Raw genomic sequence first — 20,630 nt, 5'->3', positions numbered from 1 at the left:
ACTTAAGCAATTCTTGGATAGACATGTGGAAGATAGTACTATGAAGGATATGCAGGTTAGTCTGATTCTTAGAGTAGGATAAAGGGCTGGTTCAACATTGAGAGCCAAAGGGCCTGTACTGTACTGTTCCATGTTCTTATTCTAGCTTCTTCCACAAGTCAATCTCTTCTCCACATCTAACACATCCATCTTATCAAGATCCCTCAATATCTTGTTTCAATCGAGTCCACCTCTTGCCTTTCTAAATTCCAGCAAAACACAAAGCTAACATGTCTAGCCCTTTGCTATAAGATGACCTGCTAATTGCAGAATTAATCTAGTAAACCTTCTTTGAATCACTCCTAATGCTTTAATTTGCTCTTTCACAAAGATGACTGATACTGTACCCTACTCAATATGACTTCACCAGTGCACAGTACAAGTGAAGCAAATAGTCTTACTTTGTACCAGATTCTCCTTACAATAAACAATATCTATTAACTTCCATAATTACTTGCTGTAACTGCACATTAGTCTTTTGCAACTCATACGTGAAGACATCAGATTCTTCAGTATCTCATATCTGTAATCTCACACCATTCCAATCATAAAACCCTACTTTCAGCATCCTGAGGGATTATCAGAAATCGAACTGGGTGAGACATATAAATACTCTGGCTCCAAGAACAGTTCAGAAGCTAAACATCATACAGTGGGCAACACACCACCTGAATCCCCAAACCCAACCACCATTAGGCATGTGGTGGAATATTCCCCACTAACCTGGATATGCGCAGCTCCATCAACATTCAAGAAATTCAACACCATCCAGGACAAAGCAGCCCACTTGTTTGCCACTGCATTCACTCTCTCCACCACCAATGCTGAGTAGTAGCAATGTATACAATCTGCAAGATGAACCTGCAAAATTTCACCAAGCAAGGCAAAGAGGCCAATTGTAAACAGCAAATACTCCTTCTCAATTTGCTTGTTACGTTTCCTTCACTTTTTCAGTAACACTTAACGCTCATTGTGAGTCTGACATCTGCCTTCAGAATTCTCAGCATAGCAGAAAAATATGGGGTCCTAGACATAAATGTCAGCAGAAAAGGGGTGGATTTTGAAGTCTCCAATCCAGAGTATATTTGAATCATAGAGTCATTCAAAACATGAAAACAGACCCTTTGGTCCAACTAATTCATGCCAATCATGCTCCCAAACTAATCTCACTTGCTTGAGTTGGGTCAATGTCCCTCCAAACGTTTCCTATTCATGAATCTATCCAAATATCTTTTAAACATAACTGTACATGCATCCACCACTTTCTCTGACAGTTCATTCAACACACTAACCACTGTACTTTTTTTAAAAAGTTGCCTATCATGTCCTTTTTAAATCTTTTTCCTCTCACTTTCAAAGTATGCCCCCTAGTTTTGAACTTACCCACATTTGGGAAAAGATCTCTGCTATTCACTTTACCTATGCTCCTCATGATTTTATAAACCTCGATGAGGTAACTCCTCAACTTGCTACGCTCCAGTGAAAAAAAGTCCCAGGCTGCTGTTATAACTCAAACCCTCCATTCCCAGCAACGTCTTGGTAAATCTTTTCTGAACCCTATCCAATTTAATAATATTCTTCTCATAACAGAACAACTAGAATGCCACACAGTACTCCAGAAGAGGTTCTCATCAACTTCCTGTACAACCTCAACATGACATCCCAACTCCTAGACTGAAAGGTCTAAAGGCAAGGATTTTAAACACCTTCTTAACCACCCTCTCTACATATGACACAAGTTTAAAAGAATTATGTACATGAACCCCTAGGTCTTCGTTCTACAACACTGCTGAGAGCCCTAACATTGATTGTATAAGTCCTGCCCTTGTTTGGTTTACCAAAATGCAATACCCCCCATTTATCCAAATTAAATTCCATCTGCCACTCCTCAGCCCATTGACCCAATTGATCAAATCTCATTGTAATCTTACATAACCCTCTTCATGCCCACTAAACCATCATGGTGTTCAGTCACAAAATCATTAACCATGCTTCCTATCCTCTCATCCAAACCATTTATATAAATGATGAACAAAAGTGGACCTGATACTGATTCTTGTGGAACCCTGCTGGTCACAGGTATTCGGTCCAAAAAGCAATGCTCCAGTGCCACGCTCTTGTCTCCTAATGTGAAGCCATTTTCGTATTCAATTGGCAAGCTCACCTTGAATCCCATGTGATCTAATTTTAGCAATTAGTCTACCATGTGGAACCTTATCCAAGGCTTTACTGACATCTGAGTAAACAGCTCTGCCCTCGTCAATCTTTTTTCGTTACTTCATCAAAACTCAATCGAGTTTGTGAGACATGATTTATCTCGCACAAACCTATGCTGATTATCTCTAATCATTCCTTGCCTCTCCAAATGCATGTAAATCCTATCTTTCAGAATCAACTCCAACAACTTAGCCACCACCGATGTCAGATTCACAGGCCTATAGTTTCCAGGCTTCTCCTTCCAGCCTTTCTCAAATGAAAGCATAGTATTAAGCACTGACACCGCACCCCTGGTTATAGACGATACCAATATTTCTACTAGGGGCTCTGCAATTACCTTCCACATTGTCCTGAGATATACTTGATTAGGTCCTGGAGATTTATCCACCTTTTATTTTCTCAGAGTTCCAGCATTTCCTCTTCTGAAATGTGAACTGTTTTCAAAACATGATATTTATTTCCCTGAATCCTCTAGTCTCTATTTCTTTCTCCACAGTAAAAACTGGCATTAAAATATTCTTTTAATATCTCTCCCATCTCCTGAGGTTCAACACAAAGATGACCTCTGTGCCCTTGCCACACTCAGTACTTCTTCCAAGTGGTACGCGACATGGAGGAATACTAATTCATCATCCGAGAGGGAATTGGAAATTTTTAACTGTTCATTTGTGGGTCTGCTTACACAATAAATGTTAACACAGACAGAATGCTCATATCTCCCAAGTGAATAAAAAGCATGCTTTTTTTAAAGTCTTCCTACAAAATGGACAATTTCACATTTTTCCACATTATAGTCCAATTGCCAGATTTTTACACATTCACTTAACCTAGCTATAACATTTTGCAGTCTTTTTTATGTAGACTTCACAACTTATTTTGCTGCTTATCTTTATGTCATAAGCAAATCTGGCAACCAAACCTTTTGTTCTTCATCCAAGTCACAAATTGACAATTGTTGAGATCTCAAGAACTAATCCCTGGTACTCATCACTTATTACATCTTGCCAACATTAAAAAGATCTCCTTATGCCTATATCACGAATCTTGTTGGCAGACATTGTTGAATTTATGACAGTAATTTGCACTGAGTATTTATTGTGCAGTAATCTTGTATGTGATGCATTATCAAATGCCTTTGAAAATTCAAGTACAGTACATCCAGCAGTTCCCCTTTATTCACCGCACGTCATAGTTCCTCAAAACTGCTAATAGATTGGTCAAAAATAACTTCCCTTCACAAAACTAATTTGATTGTGCCAGATTGCCTTGAACTGTTCTAATTGCCCATATATCAGTTCTTTTATAATAGTACCTAACGTTTTCCCCAAGATAGATGTTAACTAACTGACCTGTAGGTTTCTGCTCTCTATCTCCCTCCTTTTGTTTGAAGCAAGAAGCTTCATAAGCTACTTTCCAACCTAATGGGGACCTTTCCCAAAATAATTGGAGTTTTCGAACCAATGTATAAACCATCTAATTTCTTACTACTTTTAAGATGCTGTGATGACATCAGCCCACAGCTCTAGCAATCTCCGATTGAGATGTTCCTGAGTTCCATCCTTCCTTTCACTTCCTGATCTATTGCTGTTTGTAGGATATTATTTGCATCCTCTACAGTGAAAACTGTTGTAAAACACAAGTACAATTTATCTGCTATCTCCTTAACTTCCATTACTACTTCTCCAGACACACTTTCTATAGAACCATGAGTCAATTTTAACACACATTTTAAAAAATATTTATACTTTTTATGTTTATTTTTATATTTCTGGCTAGCTTTCTGTTGTATTTCACTTTTTCCCTTTATGGTTTAGGAATTCTTTGATTTTTTAAAAAAATTATATTGGTCATTCTTCTGACCTGTCACCTGTTTTGACAAACTTGTATGCTCTGTTGTTGCTTCCCTGGTGCCAGGATCAAGGATGTCTCAGAGAGGGCGCAGAAGGTTCTCACAACTAGAGGGGACTGCATGAGGTCATTGTCCACATTGGAACCAACAATGTAGGAAGGGAAAAGGTTGAGATTCTGAAGCGAGATTACAAGGAGTTAGGCAGAATTTTAAAAAGGAGGTCTTCGAGAGTAGTACAGCTACAAAACCTTCCATTGTCGAGGAAGATCTGTCTACTGAATCAGTATGGGTGGAAATTAGGAACATCAAGGGAGCAGTCACCTCTTTAGGGGTTTACTACAGGCCCCCCAATAGCAGCAGGGAGATGGAAGAAAGCATAGGTCGGCAGATTTTGGAAAAGTAGGGACGTAGTAATGGGTGACTTTAACTTTCCCAATATTGATTGGAAACTCCTTTGAGCAGAAGATTTGAATGGAGCTGTTTTTGTAAGATGTGTTCAGGAGGGCTTCCTAATTCAGTACGTTGACAGGCCGACGAGGGGAGAGGCCATTCTAGACTTAGTGCTCGGAAACGAGCCGGGGCAGGTATCAGATCTTGTGGTGGGAGAGCATTTTGGTGATAATGACCACAACTGCCTCACATTCTACATAGCTATGGAGAAGGAGAGGATTAGGCAACTTGGGAGGATATTTAATTGGGGAAGATGAAACTATGATGCGATTAGACATGAGTTAGGAAGCTTAGATTGGGAGCAATCATTCCATGGTAAAGGCACTATAGACATGTGAAGACTTGTTTGTTTGTTTGTTTGTCTAAGGAACAGTTGTTGCAAGTGATGAATTAATATGTCCCTCTGAGACAGGCAACAAGTGGTAAGATAAAGAACTTTGGATGACAAGAGCAGTGGAGCTTCTCGTCAAAAGGAAAAAGATAGCTTACATAAGGTGAAGGAAGATAGGGTCAAGCTCAGCTCTACAAGATTACAGGCAGACGAGGAAAGAGCTTAAAAATGGTCTGAGGAGAGCCAGGAGGGGACACGAGAAAGGCTTGGCAGAACGGATTAGGGAAAACACAAAGGCATTTTACACTTATGTGAGGAGTAAGAGAATGGTCAAAGAAAGAGTAGGGTCGATCAGGGATAGCATAGGGAATTTGTGTGTGGAGTCTGAGGAGGTCAGAGAAGCCCTAAATGAGTTTTTTTGCTTCTGTCTTTACAAAAGAGACGAACTTTGTAGTGAATGAAACCTTTGAAGAGCAGGTGTGCATGTTGAAATGGATAGAGGTAGAGGAAGATGATGTGCTGAAAATTTTGTCAAACATTAAGATTGACAAGTCGCCAGGCCTGGACCAGATTTGTCCTCGGCTGCTTTGGGAAACTAGAGATGCAATTGCTTCGCCACTTGCGAAGATCTTTTCATCCTGGTTCTCCACTGGAGTCGTACCTGAGGACTGGAGAGAGGCAAATGTAATTCCTCTCTTCAAGAAAGGAAATAGGGAAATCCCCGGCAATTACAGACCAGTAAGCCTCACGTCTGTCGTCTGAAAGGTGTTAGAAAGGATTCTGAGGGATAGGATTTATGACCATCTGGAAGAGCATGTCTTGATTAAATGCAGTCAACACGGCTTTGAGAGGGGCAGGTCATGCCTCACAAACCTTTATCGAGTTCTTTGAGGATGTGACTAGAAAGGTTGATGAGAGTCGAGCTGTGGATGTGGTGTATATGGACATCAGCAAGGCATTCAATAAGGTTCCCCATGGTAGGCTCATTCAGAAGGTCAGGAGGAATGGGATTCAGGGGAACATAGCTGTCTGGATACAGAATTGGCTAGCCAACAGAAGATAGCGAGTGATAGTAGAAGGAAAATATTCTGCCTGGAAGTCTGGTGAGTGGTATTCCACAGGGCTCTGTCCTTTGGCCTCTACTGTTTGTAATTTTTATTAATGACTTGGATGAGGGGATCGAAGGATGGGTCAGCAAGTTTGCAGATGACACAAAGGTTGGAGAGATGGCAGATGGAGTTCAACCTGGATAAATGCGAGGTGATGCATTTTGGAAGGTCGAATTTGAAAGCTGAGTACAGGATTAAGGGTAGGATTCTTGGCAGTGTGGAGGAACAGAGGGATCTTGGGGTGCAGATACATTGATCCCTTAAAATGGCCACCCAAGTGGACAGGGTTGTTAAGAAAGCATATGGTGTTTTGGCTTTCATTAACAGGGGTATTTAGTTTAAGAGTCGTGAGATCTTGTTGCAGCTCTATAAAACTTTGGTTAGACCGCATTTGGAATACTGCATCCAGTTCTGGTAGCCCTATTATAAGAAAGATGTGGATGCTTTAGAGAGGGTTCAGAGGAGGTTTACCATGATGCTACCTGGACTGGAGGGCTTATCTTAGGAGGAGAGGTTGACTGAGCTCGGACTTTTTTCTTTGGAGAAAAGGAGGAGAAGAGGGGACATAATTGAGGTATACAAGATAATGAGAGGCATAGATAGAGTCGATAGCCAGAGACTATTTCCCAGGGCAGAAATGACTAACACGAGGGGTCATAGTTTTAATCTGGTTGGAGGAAAGTATAGAGGGGATGTCAGAGGTGGGTTCTTTACACAGAGTTGTGAGAGCATGGAATGCATTGTCAGCAGCAGTTGTGGAGGCAGGGTTATTGGGGACATTTAAGAGACTCCTGGACATGCATATGGTCACAGACATTTGAGGGTGCATACATGAGGATCAATGGTCAGCACAACATCGTGGGCTGAAGGGCCTGTTCTGTGCTGTACTGTTCTATGTTCTAGTAATATCTGGATTACTCCTGGTACCAAGAGCTAGTGAGGACAGGAATAGGATAGAGCAGATGAATGCATGGCTGAGGAGCTGGTGTATGGGAGAAGGATTCACATTTTTGGATCATTGGAATCTCTTTTGGATTAGGAGTGACCTGTACAAGAAGGACGGATTGCACCTAAATTGGAAGGGGACTAATGTACTGGCAGGGCAGGAAGATTTAAACTAGTATGGTGGGGGTGTGGGACCCAGGGAAACAGTGTGGAAAGAGATCAATCTGAGACTGGTACAGTCGAGAACAGAAGAGAGTCAAACAATCAGAGCAGGCAGGGACAAGGTAGGACTGATAAATTTAACTGCATTTATTTCAATGCAAGAGGCCTAACAGGGAAGGCAGATGAACTCTGGGCATGGTTAGGAACATGGGACTGGGATATCATAGCAATTACAGAAACATAGCACAGGGATGAGCAGGATTGGCAGCTTAATGTTCCAGGATACAAATGCTACAGGAAGGATAGAAAGGGAGGCAAGAGAGGAGGGGGAATGGCGTTTTTTGATAAGAGATAGTATTACAGCTGTGCTGAGGGAGGATATTCCTGGAAATACAGCCAGGGATGTTATTTGGGTGGAACTGAGAAATAAGAAAGGGATGATCACTTTATTGGGTTTGTATTATAGATCCCCTAATAGTCAGAGGGAAATTGAGAAACAAACTTGTGAAGGGATCTCCGCTATCTGTAAGAATAATAGGGTGGTTATGGTAAGGGATTTTAATTTTCCAAACATAGACTGGAGCTGCTTTAGTGTTAAGGGTTTAAATAGAGAGGAATTTGTTAAGTGTGTACAAGACAATTTTCTGATTCAGTATGTGGATGTACCTACTAGAGAAGGTGCAAAACTTGACCTAGACTTGGGAATTAAGGCAGGGCAGGTGACTGAGGTGTCAGTGGGAGAGCACTTTGGGGCCAGCAATGATAATTCTCTCAGATTTAAAATAATGATGGAAAAGGATAGACCAGATCTAAAAGTTGAAGTTCTAAATCGGAGAACGGCCAATTTTGTTGGTATTAGGCAAGAACTTTCAAAAGCTGATTGGGGGCAGATATTTGCAGGTAAAGGGATGGCTGGAAAATGGTAAGCCTTCAGAAATGAGATAACGAGAATCCAGAGACAGTATATTCCTGTTAGAGTGAAAGGAAAGATTGGTAGGTACAGGGAATGCTGGATGGCTAAAGAAATTGAGGTTTTGGTTAAGAAAAAGAAGGAAGCATATATAAGGTATAGACAGGATAGACTGACTGAATCCTTAGAGTATAAAGGAATATACTTAAGAGGGAAATCAGGAGGGCAAAAGGTGACAAATTGGATCCTCCTTAATTCTAAGGGTTTTTACAAATACATTAAGGACAAAAGGGTAATTAGGGAGAGAATATGGCCTCTCAAAGATCAGCAAGGCAGCCTTTGTGTGGAGCCGCAGAAAATGGGGGAGATACCAAATAAGTATTTTCCATCAATATTTACTGTGGAAAAGGATATGGAAGATATAGACTGTAGGGAAATAGATGATGACATCTTGCAAAATGTCCATATTACAGAGGAGGAAGTGCTGGATGTCTTGAAAAGGGTAAAGGTGGATAAATCCCCAGGACCTGATCAGGTGTACCCTCGAACCCTGTGGGAAGAGGGTGTAGAAAAATGATTGCTGGGCCTCTTGCTGAAATAATTGTATCATTGATACTCACAGGTGACTGGAGGTTGGCTAACATGGTGTCAATGTTTAAGAAGGGTGGTAAGGACAAGCCAGGCCAGGGAACTATTCACCAGTGAGTCTGACGCCAGTGGTGAGCAAGTTGTTGGTGGAAATCCTGAGGGACATGGTGTACATATATTTGGAAAGCCAAGGACTGATTACGTATAGTCAACATGGCTTTGTGCATTGGAAATCATGCCTCACAAACTTGATTGAGTTGTTTTTTTTTGAAGAAGTAGTGAAGATGATTGAGGGCTGAGTGGTAGATGTGATCTATATGGACTTATATAAGGTATTTGACAAGGTTCCTCATGGGTGACTGATTAGCAAATTGAGTTCTCACAGAGTACAGGGAGAACTAGCCATTTGGATACAGAACTGGCTCAAAGGTAGAAGACAGATGGTGGTGTGGAGGGTTGTTTTTCAGACTGGAGGCCTGTGACCAGTGGAGTGCCACAAGGATCAGTGCTGGGCCCTCTACTTTTTGTCATTTACATAAATGATTTGGATGCGAGCATAAGAGGTACAGTTAGTAAGTTTGCAGATGACATCAAAATTGGAGGTGTAGTGGACAGCGAAGAGGGTTACCTCAGATTACAACAGGATCTGTGTCAGATGGGCCATTGGGCTGAGAAGTGGCAGATGGAGTTTAATTCTGAAAAATGCAAGGTGCTGCATTTTGGGAAAGCAAATCTTAGCAGGACTTATACACTTAATGGTAAGGTCCTAGGGAGTGTTGCTGAACAAAGAGACCTTGGAGTGCAGGTTCATAGCTCCTTGAAAGTGGAGTCGCAGGTAGGTAGGACAGTGAAGAAGGTGTTTGGTATGCTTTCCTTTATTAGTCAGAGTATTGAGTACAGGAGTTGGGAGGTCATGTTGTGGCTGTACAGGACATTAGTAAAGCCACTGTTGGAATATCGTGTGCAATTCTGGTCTCCTTCCTATTGGAAAGATGTTGTGAAACTTGAAAGGGTTCAGAAAAGATTTACAAGGATGTTACCAGGGTTAGAGAATTTGAGCTATCGGGAGAGGCTGAATAGGCTGAGGCTGTTTTTCCTGGAGTGTTGGAGGCTGAGGGATGACATTATAGAGGTTTACAAAATTGAGGGGCATGGATAGGGTAAATAGGCAAGTCTTTTCCCTGGGGTTGGGGAGTCCAGAACTAGACTGCATAGATTTAGGGTGAGAGGGGAAAGTTATAAAAGAGACCTAAGGGGCAATGTTTACCCATAGAGCGTGGCATTTATATGTAATGAGCTGCCAGAGGAAGTGGTGGAGGCTGGTACAACTGCAACATTTTAAGAGGCATGTGGATGGGTATATGAATAGAAAGGGTTTGGAGGGATATGGGCCGGGTGCTGGCAGATGGGACTAGATTGGGTTGGGATAACTGGTCGGAATGGATGGGTTGGACAGAAGGGTTTGTTTCCTTGCTGTACATCTCTGACTCTATTGCAATTTCTGATTAACCATGGATGGTGGAACTGTACTTTGAAATTTTTCTTTCTTGTTGGTATATGTATTCTGACATATCCTTCTCAAAGTGTGACATTGCATTTCTATTGACTTATCATTTAACCTAATTTGGCAAGTTGCTGGAGGGAATTATGTGCTCATAATTACAATAATTGAAATTAACAGAAACAAATACCTTTTACCCACTCACTTCTCACTCAAATTAAATCAAAATTCAAATCACTTATGGTCCCTGCTATCTACGGACATCCTTCCTATGAGACGATTAATTAATCCTATTTTGTCGTAACAATACCAGGTCTGGAGAATCAGGTCAGCTCCAAGAAATGCTGTTTTAAGAAACTATCCTGAAAACAGTCTATGATCACTCAACCAGGCTGCCTTTGCCTAATTTTTTTTTCCAGACTCTGTCAATTAAAATCTCCCCTGATTATTGCCATGTTGTTCTGAAAAGCTCCAATTACTTCTTCATTTATGCTCTACCATCCATGTGACTGTTGTTACGGGGCTTGTACAACACTCTCCCAACTGCCCCATAACCTGGAATCTATTTCTCCCTCACCAGTCTCCAAAGCACACATTCATTTCTCTAATCTGATTTTCCTTATGCCAATTTGTATGTGGCCCTGGTAATAATCCAGAGATTATGACCTTTGAGGTTCTACTTATTGATTTGGTGCCTAGCTCCTCTTACCGACCATGCAAAACCTCCTTTGTTATTCTGCATCTATCATTGGTACCACATGCATCACAATGAATGGCCTCTCCCTCCCCACTACATCTCTAGCTATAAGCAGATGTCCTGAACCCTGGCATCAGATAGGTAACAACGGCACCTCAACTCCTACTTTTTGTTACAGAGAATGGTTCCAGTGTCTCTGATTATTCTCTCCTTCGCACTGATACATTCCTTTTTGCTCCCCTGACTCCTGCACCCAAGAACCATGGTCAGTTAACTTATCCACTCTGCGACCCCTACTCTCATCCAAACAAACTGAATGAATGAATGAACCTCAAACCTAGGCAATTGCAGATGTTGAGTATCTTGCTTTTTGGATTCCCTTATTTGCCTCCTTTTACAATACACTTCCTTGTCCCTGAACACTGACCAGATCAGAAGACTCTATTCTAAAAAATGTGACTACTTCCTGGTGCTAAGCGTCGAGTTTACATTTAGGGAGAGGCAAAAGTTTTGCACTGTCTGTAGTTCATTCTCATGAACTGTGATCCAAATCTGCTGGAACTTCAAATACTGAGTGCAAACATGTTTGCCCTGGACCAAACAAGCATTAAAGACCTTGCACATCCCATAGCTGTGACACCTAAATCTGTCTTGTCATCTTCAAGGTGATACAATTAACTACACAATTGTTTTAATAAACTTAAGTTATGGTTGAAATATTTTATTATTCTTACTACCAGTTGCTATACTATTGTGAACCTTAGGCACAGAATAACTCTTCTTCACCTCTCTGATCCTTATCAAATTAGTAACTTGTCCTCCTGTAGCAGAATATGAATCAATTTCTGGAGGCTGAAAAAGTTAGAAATAAGCAAAAGTAATAGAGCAGTTCAACTCTTTCACCCAACTCCCTTAATCACCCAATGTTTGTACTTCCTTGTAAGTTGCATTCACGTGACAAGTCGCACTATGTTTGCTAGTTTTATCTCTTCCTAACACAAAAGTCTGATCTGACCTAGCTACAGAGGAACTGGTTTCAGCTATGACTTGAATTATTAAAGCCTGACTGGAGTTTCAGCACAGACTCTATTATAACATTGGTTAGATTTGCAAATTTTGAACAGATCTCTACTGTTCAGTTTAATGTTAATTACAAACAACATTACATGTCTATAATGGATTAAGAATTGCTTGCCCACCAACTGCTGGCATTGAGTCCTTGCTAAGACTGAATGTCCAAGCTTGCACAACAGGAGTCAAGAAGCAAAATAGAAAATTCATTTTTGAAGACAACAAGCTGACTTCTGAAGTCTGATTGAGGCACAAAGTTTAAGTGGAGCAGAGGGAGTCTAATGAACCTCTGGGTGACCTAGGTTATTTGCTGCCAGAGCTACAGTTGAATTCCCTTCTTAATATCTTTTTATTCATGTTCAATCCAAAAGCTTCAAGTAAAAAATGAGGTCTGCAGATGCTGGAGATCACAGCTGCAAATGTGTTGCTGGTCAAAGCACAGCAGGCCAGGCAGCATCTCAGGAATAGAGAATTCGACGTTTCGAGCATAAGCCCTTCATCAGGAAGCAATCCAAAAGCTTGTCTACATGAGCAGACTCTCACTCTCTGTGAACTGTATTGTGATTTTTTTTCATTATAATAATGGGCTCATCATGAATCCTGAACCTACTTTTGGCATGGTTTGCATGTGCTTTCTTCCCCTTCAGTTGATGAATTACATAAAATCTACATCATATAAACAGACTGTATGGTCAAACCTGTTGTTTATATTCCACACTAATTATAACTTGCTAACTATCTCATTTTATTCTCATCACCCTTAAATTTTTCAATGGTAATGTCATTCTGGATAGATGAACCTGAATGGTCAGCCCTTCAATTTTTGATCAAATGACCAGATTAGGCAACTTGGCTTTACTCCATTACATATCTCCAGCAAACAATGCCCACAATAGAATGAGGAAACCAGAAGTACACCTAGTTTATGCAGAGATATTTATGATTTCACAAAATATTAGTATTTGCAGTCAAAAAGAGGAATTTTATTTTTCAAATAGTCATAGATTTGGAAAGTAGGACACTTGATACATTATCCAATATCAGTAGAAATCCTTTAAATGGTACTAGAAACAAGATAAACTTATGACTGTGCTGGCAAACTAAAAAGTGCTAGAAATTCTCAGAATCTAAATGGGACAGATGGGTCTGTCATAGCTGATGGCTGATTTCAAAAGTGAAAAGACTTAAGTGACCAGCCCTAATTTCTGATTTGTAATTACAAGTTTAAATTTCAAATTTCTCAACTTCTCTTTTTTTCTTCTTTAAACCCTCTGCATACTTTTCTTAAAAGTGTTGGCTGTATTTGTGGAATAAATCACTTGAACCTGCCAATCAAAGCAGACTTCCGAGGACAGTTAACTCTGCTGTATAAAATTACTATGGAAATGGTATGCCGGTAGATAATAAGCTTGTGTTATGTCCATTTCATTCTGTGTGGGCTGAATTTAAATTTTTATCACAATTATTTTGATTGTGATTTCAATTGTTATGATTAAATCATATTGTTATATCCATTGCTGCACTATGAAGCACACTATTGATTTTAAGCAATCAGATGGGTTAAGGTTCACAAATGCCTGGATGCCTATTTCCATCTTTCTGGTTATGCCCATTTTGTAATTTGCATCATAAAATAGTGTCTTCCATTTTTAGACAGTAAGGGCAGCCTCCGATACCTGTCCACGGCTTGCTCGGAGTGGTCAATCAGGTCTGTCTACTTATAACGGATGAGGAGTTGACTGCTGAGCAACATACTACCCCTCTTTACTCAAAATCAATCAATCAATTTCCTTCTCGTATGAGAGGCAGGTATTTGGGAAGATGAAAGTGGGTGGCCAGGTTGGTCATTTGGGGAGGTGTCCCACACAAGTGAGTAAACACTGCAGAGGGCATACAGAGTTAGTACTGTTAAGGATAGGCGTGTGTGAGTGTGGATGAAATTGCAGCAAAAGTGAGAGTGGGTAGAGCATGAACCTCAATGGGAGATGGGCACAGTAGCAGAGTTAGTGAGTGTAAGTTATCAGAGCAAAGTTTGTGGCACTAATGCTGGCTTTAGTGGTGATCATGTTTGCAAGCAAGATGCCAGTTTCCCTTCATCTGCAATGTCTGGGCAAATGTTAGAATCATGCAAAGCAGCTCCAGATAGACATACATTGTGCATCTGGATAAGCACTGCCCCTCTCTCATGCCCACTCCTACCCATAAAATTATTAACCATTTATATGTCCTCTGTGGGACACCTCCCCAAATCACCAACTGGGCTGCACATGTTCATCTTCCCAAACACCTGCCTATCTCTCATTCGAGATGGAAACTGATTTTTTTTTTAGTAAAAGTGGGTGAATGTGCTGCTCATCATTCAACTCCTCAACTCTTGAGTAGACAATCCTGACTGACCATTCTGAGCAGACCCTGGACAGGTATCGGAGACTGCCCTTGAGCTTACTGTGTTGGGGTTCATTGAGTAAAGGCTATCTCTCTCAACTGGACTGAGGACAGCTCACAATAATAAAAAGCTTCCTGGCTTTGTGACTGTGCTAAATATCACACTAAACAGTGGGGTTACATTAGCTACCCTCCAATCCATAGGATCTGTTCAGGATTCTACAGGATACTGAAAGATGACCACCAATGCATCAATATTTCTTGGGTCACTCTAAGTGATGTGGATTATCATGCTCTGGGAATTGATCAGCTTTTAATCCCATCAATTTCTCAAAAGCCATTTCCCTTCAGTTCCTTCCTCTCTCCAGAGTTCGCGATCCCCAACATTTTTGGAATGGTATTTGTGGCCTCCTCTATGAAGACAGAACCAAACTGTATATTTACTTAGTCTGCTATCTTTGATCTCATTACAACTTTCCCTTTTTGTGACATTTTCTTGACTAATATTTTTTCTTTTGCAATAGAAACCTAATAGAAACTTTTACAATCAGTTTGTAAGTATAATCTTATATTCTATTTTTCCCTCTTAATCAACCCCTTTGTCCTCTTTTTCTTTTCCTGAAACCTAAACTACTTCCAGTCCTCAATTCTGCTGCTTTATTTTTGGCCAATTTGTTTGCTCCTTCCTTGGATTCAATAATATCCCTATTTTCTCTTGCTAGCCACGGTTGGACCTCCTTACCCATTTCAATTTCGTGCTGGACAGGAGTGAACAATTTTGCAGTTTTTCCATGCACTCTTTTTAAATGTTTGCCATTGCCTATCCGCTGTTTTTCCTTTTAAATAACATTCCACGATTTATCATAGCTAGGTCGTACCTCACACTCTTGTGGTTTCCTTTATTCAGAATTTCAAATCAACTTATGCTCTCCCACTCTCAAAGGTAACTCTTCACCTTAATGAAAAATTTGATCATATTCTGGCCACTCTTCTCCATGGTCATACATAGCTAGATTGTTAATTATTCCTTTCTCATTATATAATGCCCAGTCTAGGATAGCTTATTCTCTAGTTGGTTATTCAGTATATTGATCCAGAAAATCATCATATACAGTCTTTAGGAATTCCTCCTATGTGGTACATTTACCTATTTGATCTGCCTAATCTATATTCAGATCAAAGTTGCCCATAATTACCACCGTATCATTTATTGCTTGAATGTCTAATTTCTTATTTAATGAATTTCCCCAAGATTACCATTACAGTTTAGGGGTGCACATACAAACCTCCCTACAATTTTCTGCCCCATGGTGTTTCTGAGCTCGCTCTTAGTAGATCCCACTTCATCCTTCTTTTACTCTTGTATTAATTTCCTCTTCAACCAATAATGGTACCACACTTCCTTTTCCTTTTTTGTCTGTCCTTCATAAGAAATGAATACCCCTGGATATACAGTTTGCGACCCTAGTCACCCTACAGCTACTTTTCCATAATCTCATTTTATCATATCCATCTATACCTATGTTGTATTTCACCCCTGTTTGTTTGATAATTTATGTATAATTCATGTTACTTCTGAATGTGAGAGGAAATATTGGTTATGGTAGATTTAATTTGCTTTTTTGGGACTTTGTATGGTAAAGTCTTTCTTTTTGGTTTAGAAGAAATGGAATCTTATGACTTTGTAATCTTAGTAAATACCTCCTGATTTCAAATATTATCTGTCGTTAAATAAAAAGTTACTAGATCTTAATGGGATTGTGATACAAACTGGGCAACCTGGTCATTGGTTACCATGTAATTTAGTCATCTTATCCAGAAGGATTTCCAACCCAAAAGAAATTAAGTTAACCGGAAATTGGGACATAACATTGAAAGAGAACTTTTCTGGCAAAGCAGAACCATGTCCTACTAGCAACACATGCTGAACAATTGTATACAGATAAGTACAGGCTAATCATAGCAAATACTCCATACTCATTTTGTGTGGGTCTGGGGTCACCATAACAGCAAGGTGGTAGAATATGTACAAAAGTTACACATTTCAAAAATGATCTTCCTTTTGAGATAATGTAACTTTGTGAAATATATTTGATAGACTACAATTTGTAGTTTTAACCGAATATATTAAAAAGAATTAATATTGGAATCTTCCACACTGAACTCTTTACATTATAAGCATCAATTATTCAACCTCTGTAGACTAATTTTAAAGCTTATTTTGGTTTTATTTCTGATTTAGATTATTATTTCCAACAATATAACGTGTTTTTAAAAAATTGTGCCATACTTCAATTAATTTAAATTATGAACAAAGCTTTCAGATGCTACAATGAATCAGTAAAGATAATATAGATTTTTTTTATTGTTGAACATAGAAACCCTCAGACCCTTGACAAAGCTGAAAAGAGCTTTGCTCTGATTGCCTTGACAACTGTTACTATGAGAAAATGCAGCGCAGGTTATATCATGAACTCTTGTGGGGTGAAAAAACACTTAGACCAGCAATGGACAAAATAATTGCCTGTCTACTTTGAGAAAATACAAAATACTCCTATGCTTATAAATTATTATTTAAAAATAAAGGCAGTATGAAGAGGAGTTACAGTTGTTTCATTTTAAATCTCCAACCAAAATCAAGCATTTTGTTGCCAATATTGGCCTCATTTTCAACATGCACTAAATTAATTGAATTAATTAACGTAATTTAAGCCCAGATGAGATGTTGGGTTGTTTACTGTGCAAATAAAATATGTATTGATGAATTTACTGAACCTGCACAGATGTCAATTGTATTTACCATCAAGTTATAATTTCTAAAATGTTCTGCTATTTGAGCTTGTTAAAAATGCATTTTCTTCTGGACTGTGTATTCAAAGTTCTCTTTTCAGTGCTGATGCACAAATATCTGACTAATTTATTTTCATGGTAGGCATGTAGCTTGAAGAACAACAGTTTTCTCCTTTTACAAGCTGCAATCTCTTCAATTTCATATTATCACAATAGAAGAGAACAATGGACTTTGGGTGTGAATGGGTGGAATTAGTTTCCATTAGTTAAGGGTTAAATCTTTTGTCATCTTGGAAAAGTAATGTGATCTACAGATGTATGAAGGCATGCTAAACATATAAGAAGCTAATGCAGCTCCCATACTTTTATCAGCAAAGTAGAGCCAGCCTTGGGTGAAATGCAGACAATGCCAATGAAAGACTGAGAAAACAAAAGATAATGTGAGTCACCTGCATAGTAAAGTTTGGAATTTTAATAAGTGCACTTTGATAGTATTTTGTAACCCACCAGACTGCGTTTATACATGTCACAGTGTTACAACTTATTCTCCATACCTACATATATGAAATAAGTGATCATAATCTAATTTCCTGAATCCTCTTGCTGATTTGGCGAGTTGTCCAATATCAAAGATGTTTAAAACATATTTTTATCCCTACTGATTATTTAGCAAATTATTTGTATACTTCAGCAACTTAGCCATGCAGACCACAACACTATTTGGTCTGTGATATGTTCATTGACCTTAGTTGGATCAGTCATGGAAGCTTTTTCCTGTCTCTGAAGTAAGAAAGAGATTATATTACAAATAAATTATCCAGTTTCAAGACCTCTGAGAAATATTACACAGTACTTCAGTGGTTGGCTTGTACATAATACTTTTAGATTATTGCTTCTACACATTGTATATTTATTCCTGACGCAGTTAAAATTAGATCTTTAATTTTTCAGCCTTTGTTTTGGTGTGAAGAATTCATTACTATACCTGCCAGTTTCTGATTTCCTGTTTTAAAATGTGTATGCATAACACTGCTCTTTAACAGACACATCTGCCCCTTAATATGCAGTAAATACATTTTCGTATCAATTTATTATTGTTGACCCTGATTGAAGCTGGCAAAACCAAGAACTATGAAGTTACCAGGTGGGCCCACAATATGGACAATATAAATTGGATTTTTTAAAAAGTCAGTTAGCTACATTTTTAAGAAGGGTAAGGGATAGAGTGGGATGATGACATTGCAATCCATCATGAAGATGAGAGACCTTTTACTGTTCCCGGTATCTTAAGAAGATACAATTAGATGAGATCCAGATCTTAAAAGGGAGAAAGACATGGATAATTGTTACAAAGAAGGTTATCTCTCCAAAATGATTCAAGGATAAAAGAATGAAAAAGGTGAGAAAAGACATCGATCTATACTAATCACTGTTAGGTTAATGCTCATTTTTATAAGTAAAGTAAAGTTATTATAGAGCAGCAGAATGGGAGTGAAGATTAATATCCACCAAACAAAGAACAGTGCTTCAATTTTTATTGCTAGCATCAGAATTGCATCTGTGCACTGCAACAAGATATGTTAAAAACTTATGGTTCAATTGAGATTACTATAGGGTTATTAAGAAAGTTGACCATGTTTTACCTGTTGAAGTATTTTATGTCACTATTATATGGAATAAATCCTGCTTAGGTATAGTGCTGTTGAACCGAACATTTCTGTGCTGCAGTTTTATGTATGTCAATGGAACTAAGTTCATTAACTGTTCTTAAAATCTTCCTGATACTCTATTACATTATTATCACCAAGCAAAGGATTAAATGATTAACATAAATTATTGAATTTTCATCAATAAGACAAAGTTTAAGAATTAAAATGAAAGTTGTTTCATACTCTAGAAAGACAACTTCAGTTAAGTCTAAAATAATTAATGTGATGCAAATGGTTTGGATCAGTGTAGCATGAAAGATGCTAGAAATGAAACTGGATGCAGAACCCCCACTCCTCAAAAGATAAATAATTCTTCAGAAAGCAAGCTTATGCTACAATAGAAATTCAATTTGTCACTCCAAAACCACAATTGTTTTTGCGCACTCGTGTGGATTCTATTTCATACACACTTTGTTTTGAACATTGCCACCCAGAGGTAGCAGAGTAGACAAAATGTTCTATAATGTGGTAATAGTGCTCTCTCTCATGGCAAAGCTTGCTACTGCAATTATTGTGAACAATTTAATACAACTCTTCACACAAGTATCACCTCACCTGTGTGAAAATGTCTAAATTAAACATATATCTCCTTTTCCTAAGGTGTGTAGAGCAAATTACCTTAAAGGAATATTATTTATTCCCCATATGTTGGGGTTTTTTTTGCTCAACTTCTTCATAACATGTCGTAGGCTTAATGTGAAAGGTGGAACTGGATGCTCCTACTGGTAAGCTCCTGTAAATTGGTTAACACAAGGGAGAACTGCACATTCAATTGTTGAATATTCTTCTATTTTCAAGGTTAGAATTAGGAAATTGGTATATCAAAATGGCTGGGGCAAAGTGAGTTCTGCAGATCTTAGAGGTCAGAGTCGAGGTGCTGGAAAAGCACAGCAGATCAGGCAGCATTTGAGGAGCAGGAGAATCAACATTTCAGGCATAAGCCCTTCATCAGGAATCCTGCCTGGAAAAAACAACCCTGATGAAGGGCTTATGCCTGAAATGTTGATTCTCCTGCTCCTCAGATGCTGCCTGACCTGCTGTGCATTTTCAGCACCACACTCTCTATTATCAGGATAGTGCTCAAGTCTGTATGGTAAATAAGTTGGATTATTAGAAGAGCATTAAAGTATAATTTGGAGAGATTGTAAGTGATGCAAAAAAAAATGAAGAGGAAGTGTTAGACTGAATATGTGAGAAAATCATAATTATATACTATCATTTTTATTTTTTTCAGGTAGTGTGAGATTGAAAGTTGAAATTACATACGAAGCAAAAGAGACAAATGACAAACAGAAAGCCAGAGATGATGATACATCACATCAACATGGAACAGAAGCAGAAACATCTACTAAAAAAAAATATTCATTTCTATTTCTTTATGAAAGATGCCATTGTTTGTCATTATTATCTGAATATTTCAGCACATAAACAAGGCCACTCAGCTCCTCAAGCATGCTCCATCATCCAATATGATCATTGCTGATCTGATTTTTAACCTCAACTCTACATTCCTGCATATCTCTAATAATCTGTCATCTGCTTAGTCATTAAGAATCTATCTACTTCTGCCTTAGAAATATTTCAAGATTCTGCATCCACTGCCTTTGAGGAAGGGAGTTCCAAACACTCAACTCTGACAGAATAAAAATGTTTCCCCTTCTCCGTTTTAAATGGGCAGCACTTTATTTTTAAACTCTGACCCCCCCCCCCCCCCCCCAGTTTTAGACTCTCCTATAAGAGGAAAGACCCTATCAACATTCTCTCTCTCTCAAGTCCTCTTCAGGATGTTTTATCTTTCAATTAAGTCACCTCTTACTGGAATGACTCTGGGAATGCCATAGGAAGTAAATCATCTCCTGACTCTCCAGACTTAGGGA

The 20,630-nt window shown here is 38.9% G+C and overlaps 1 protein-coding gene across 1 annotated transcript in view; it reads right to left on the bottom strand.

Annotated features, from left to right (window-relative positions):
- Positions 1-20,630, bottom strand: part of crb1 (crumbs cell polarity complex component 1) — a 163,657-nt gene that overhangs the window by 141,154 nt on the left and 1,873 nt on the right. Inside the window, exon 2 of the mRNA XM_060829555.1 lies at positions 11,533-11,650. Coding sequence (XP_060685538.1) covers positions 11,533-11,650 — 118 coding nt within the window. The remainder of the gene's footprint in view (positions 1-11,532; positions 11,651-20,630) is intronic.

The sequence above is a fragment of the Hemiscyllium ocellatum genome, chromosome 9 (assembly GCF_020745735.1).
Source record: "Hemiscyllium ocellatum isolate sHemOce1 chromosome 9, sHemOce1.pat.X.cur, whole genome shotgun sequence".
Taxonomy (NCBI): Eukaryota; Metazoa; Chordata; class Chondrichthyes; order Orectolobiformes; family Hemiscylliidae; genus Hemiscyllium; species Hemiscyllium ocellatum.
This window is presented reverse-complemented; position numbering and strand designations above follow the sequence as displayed.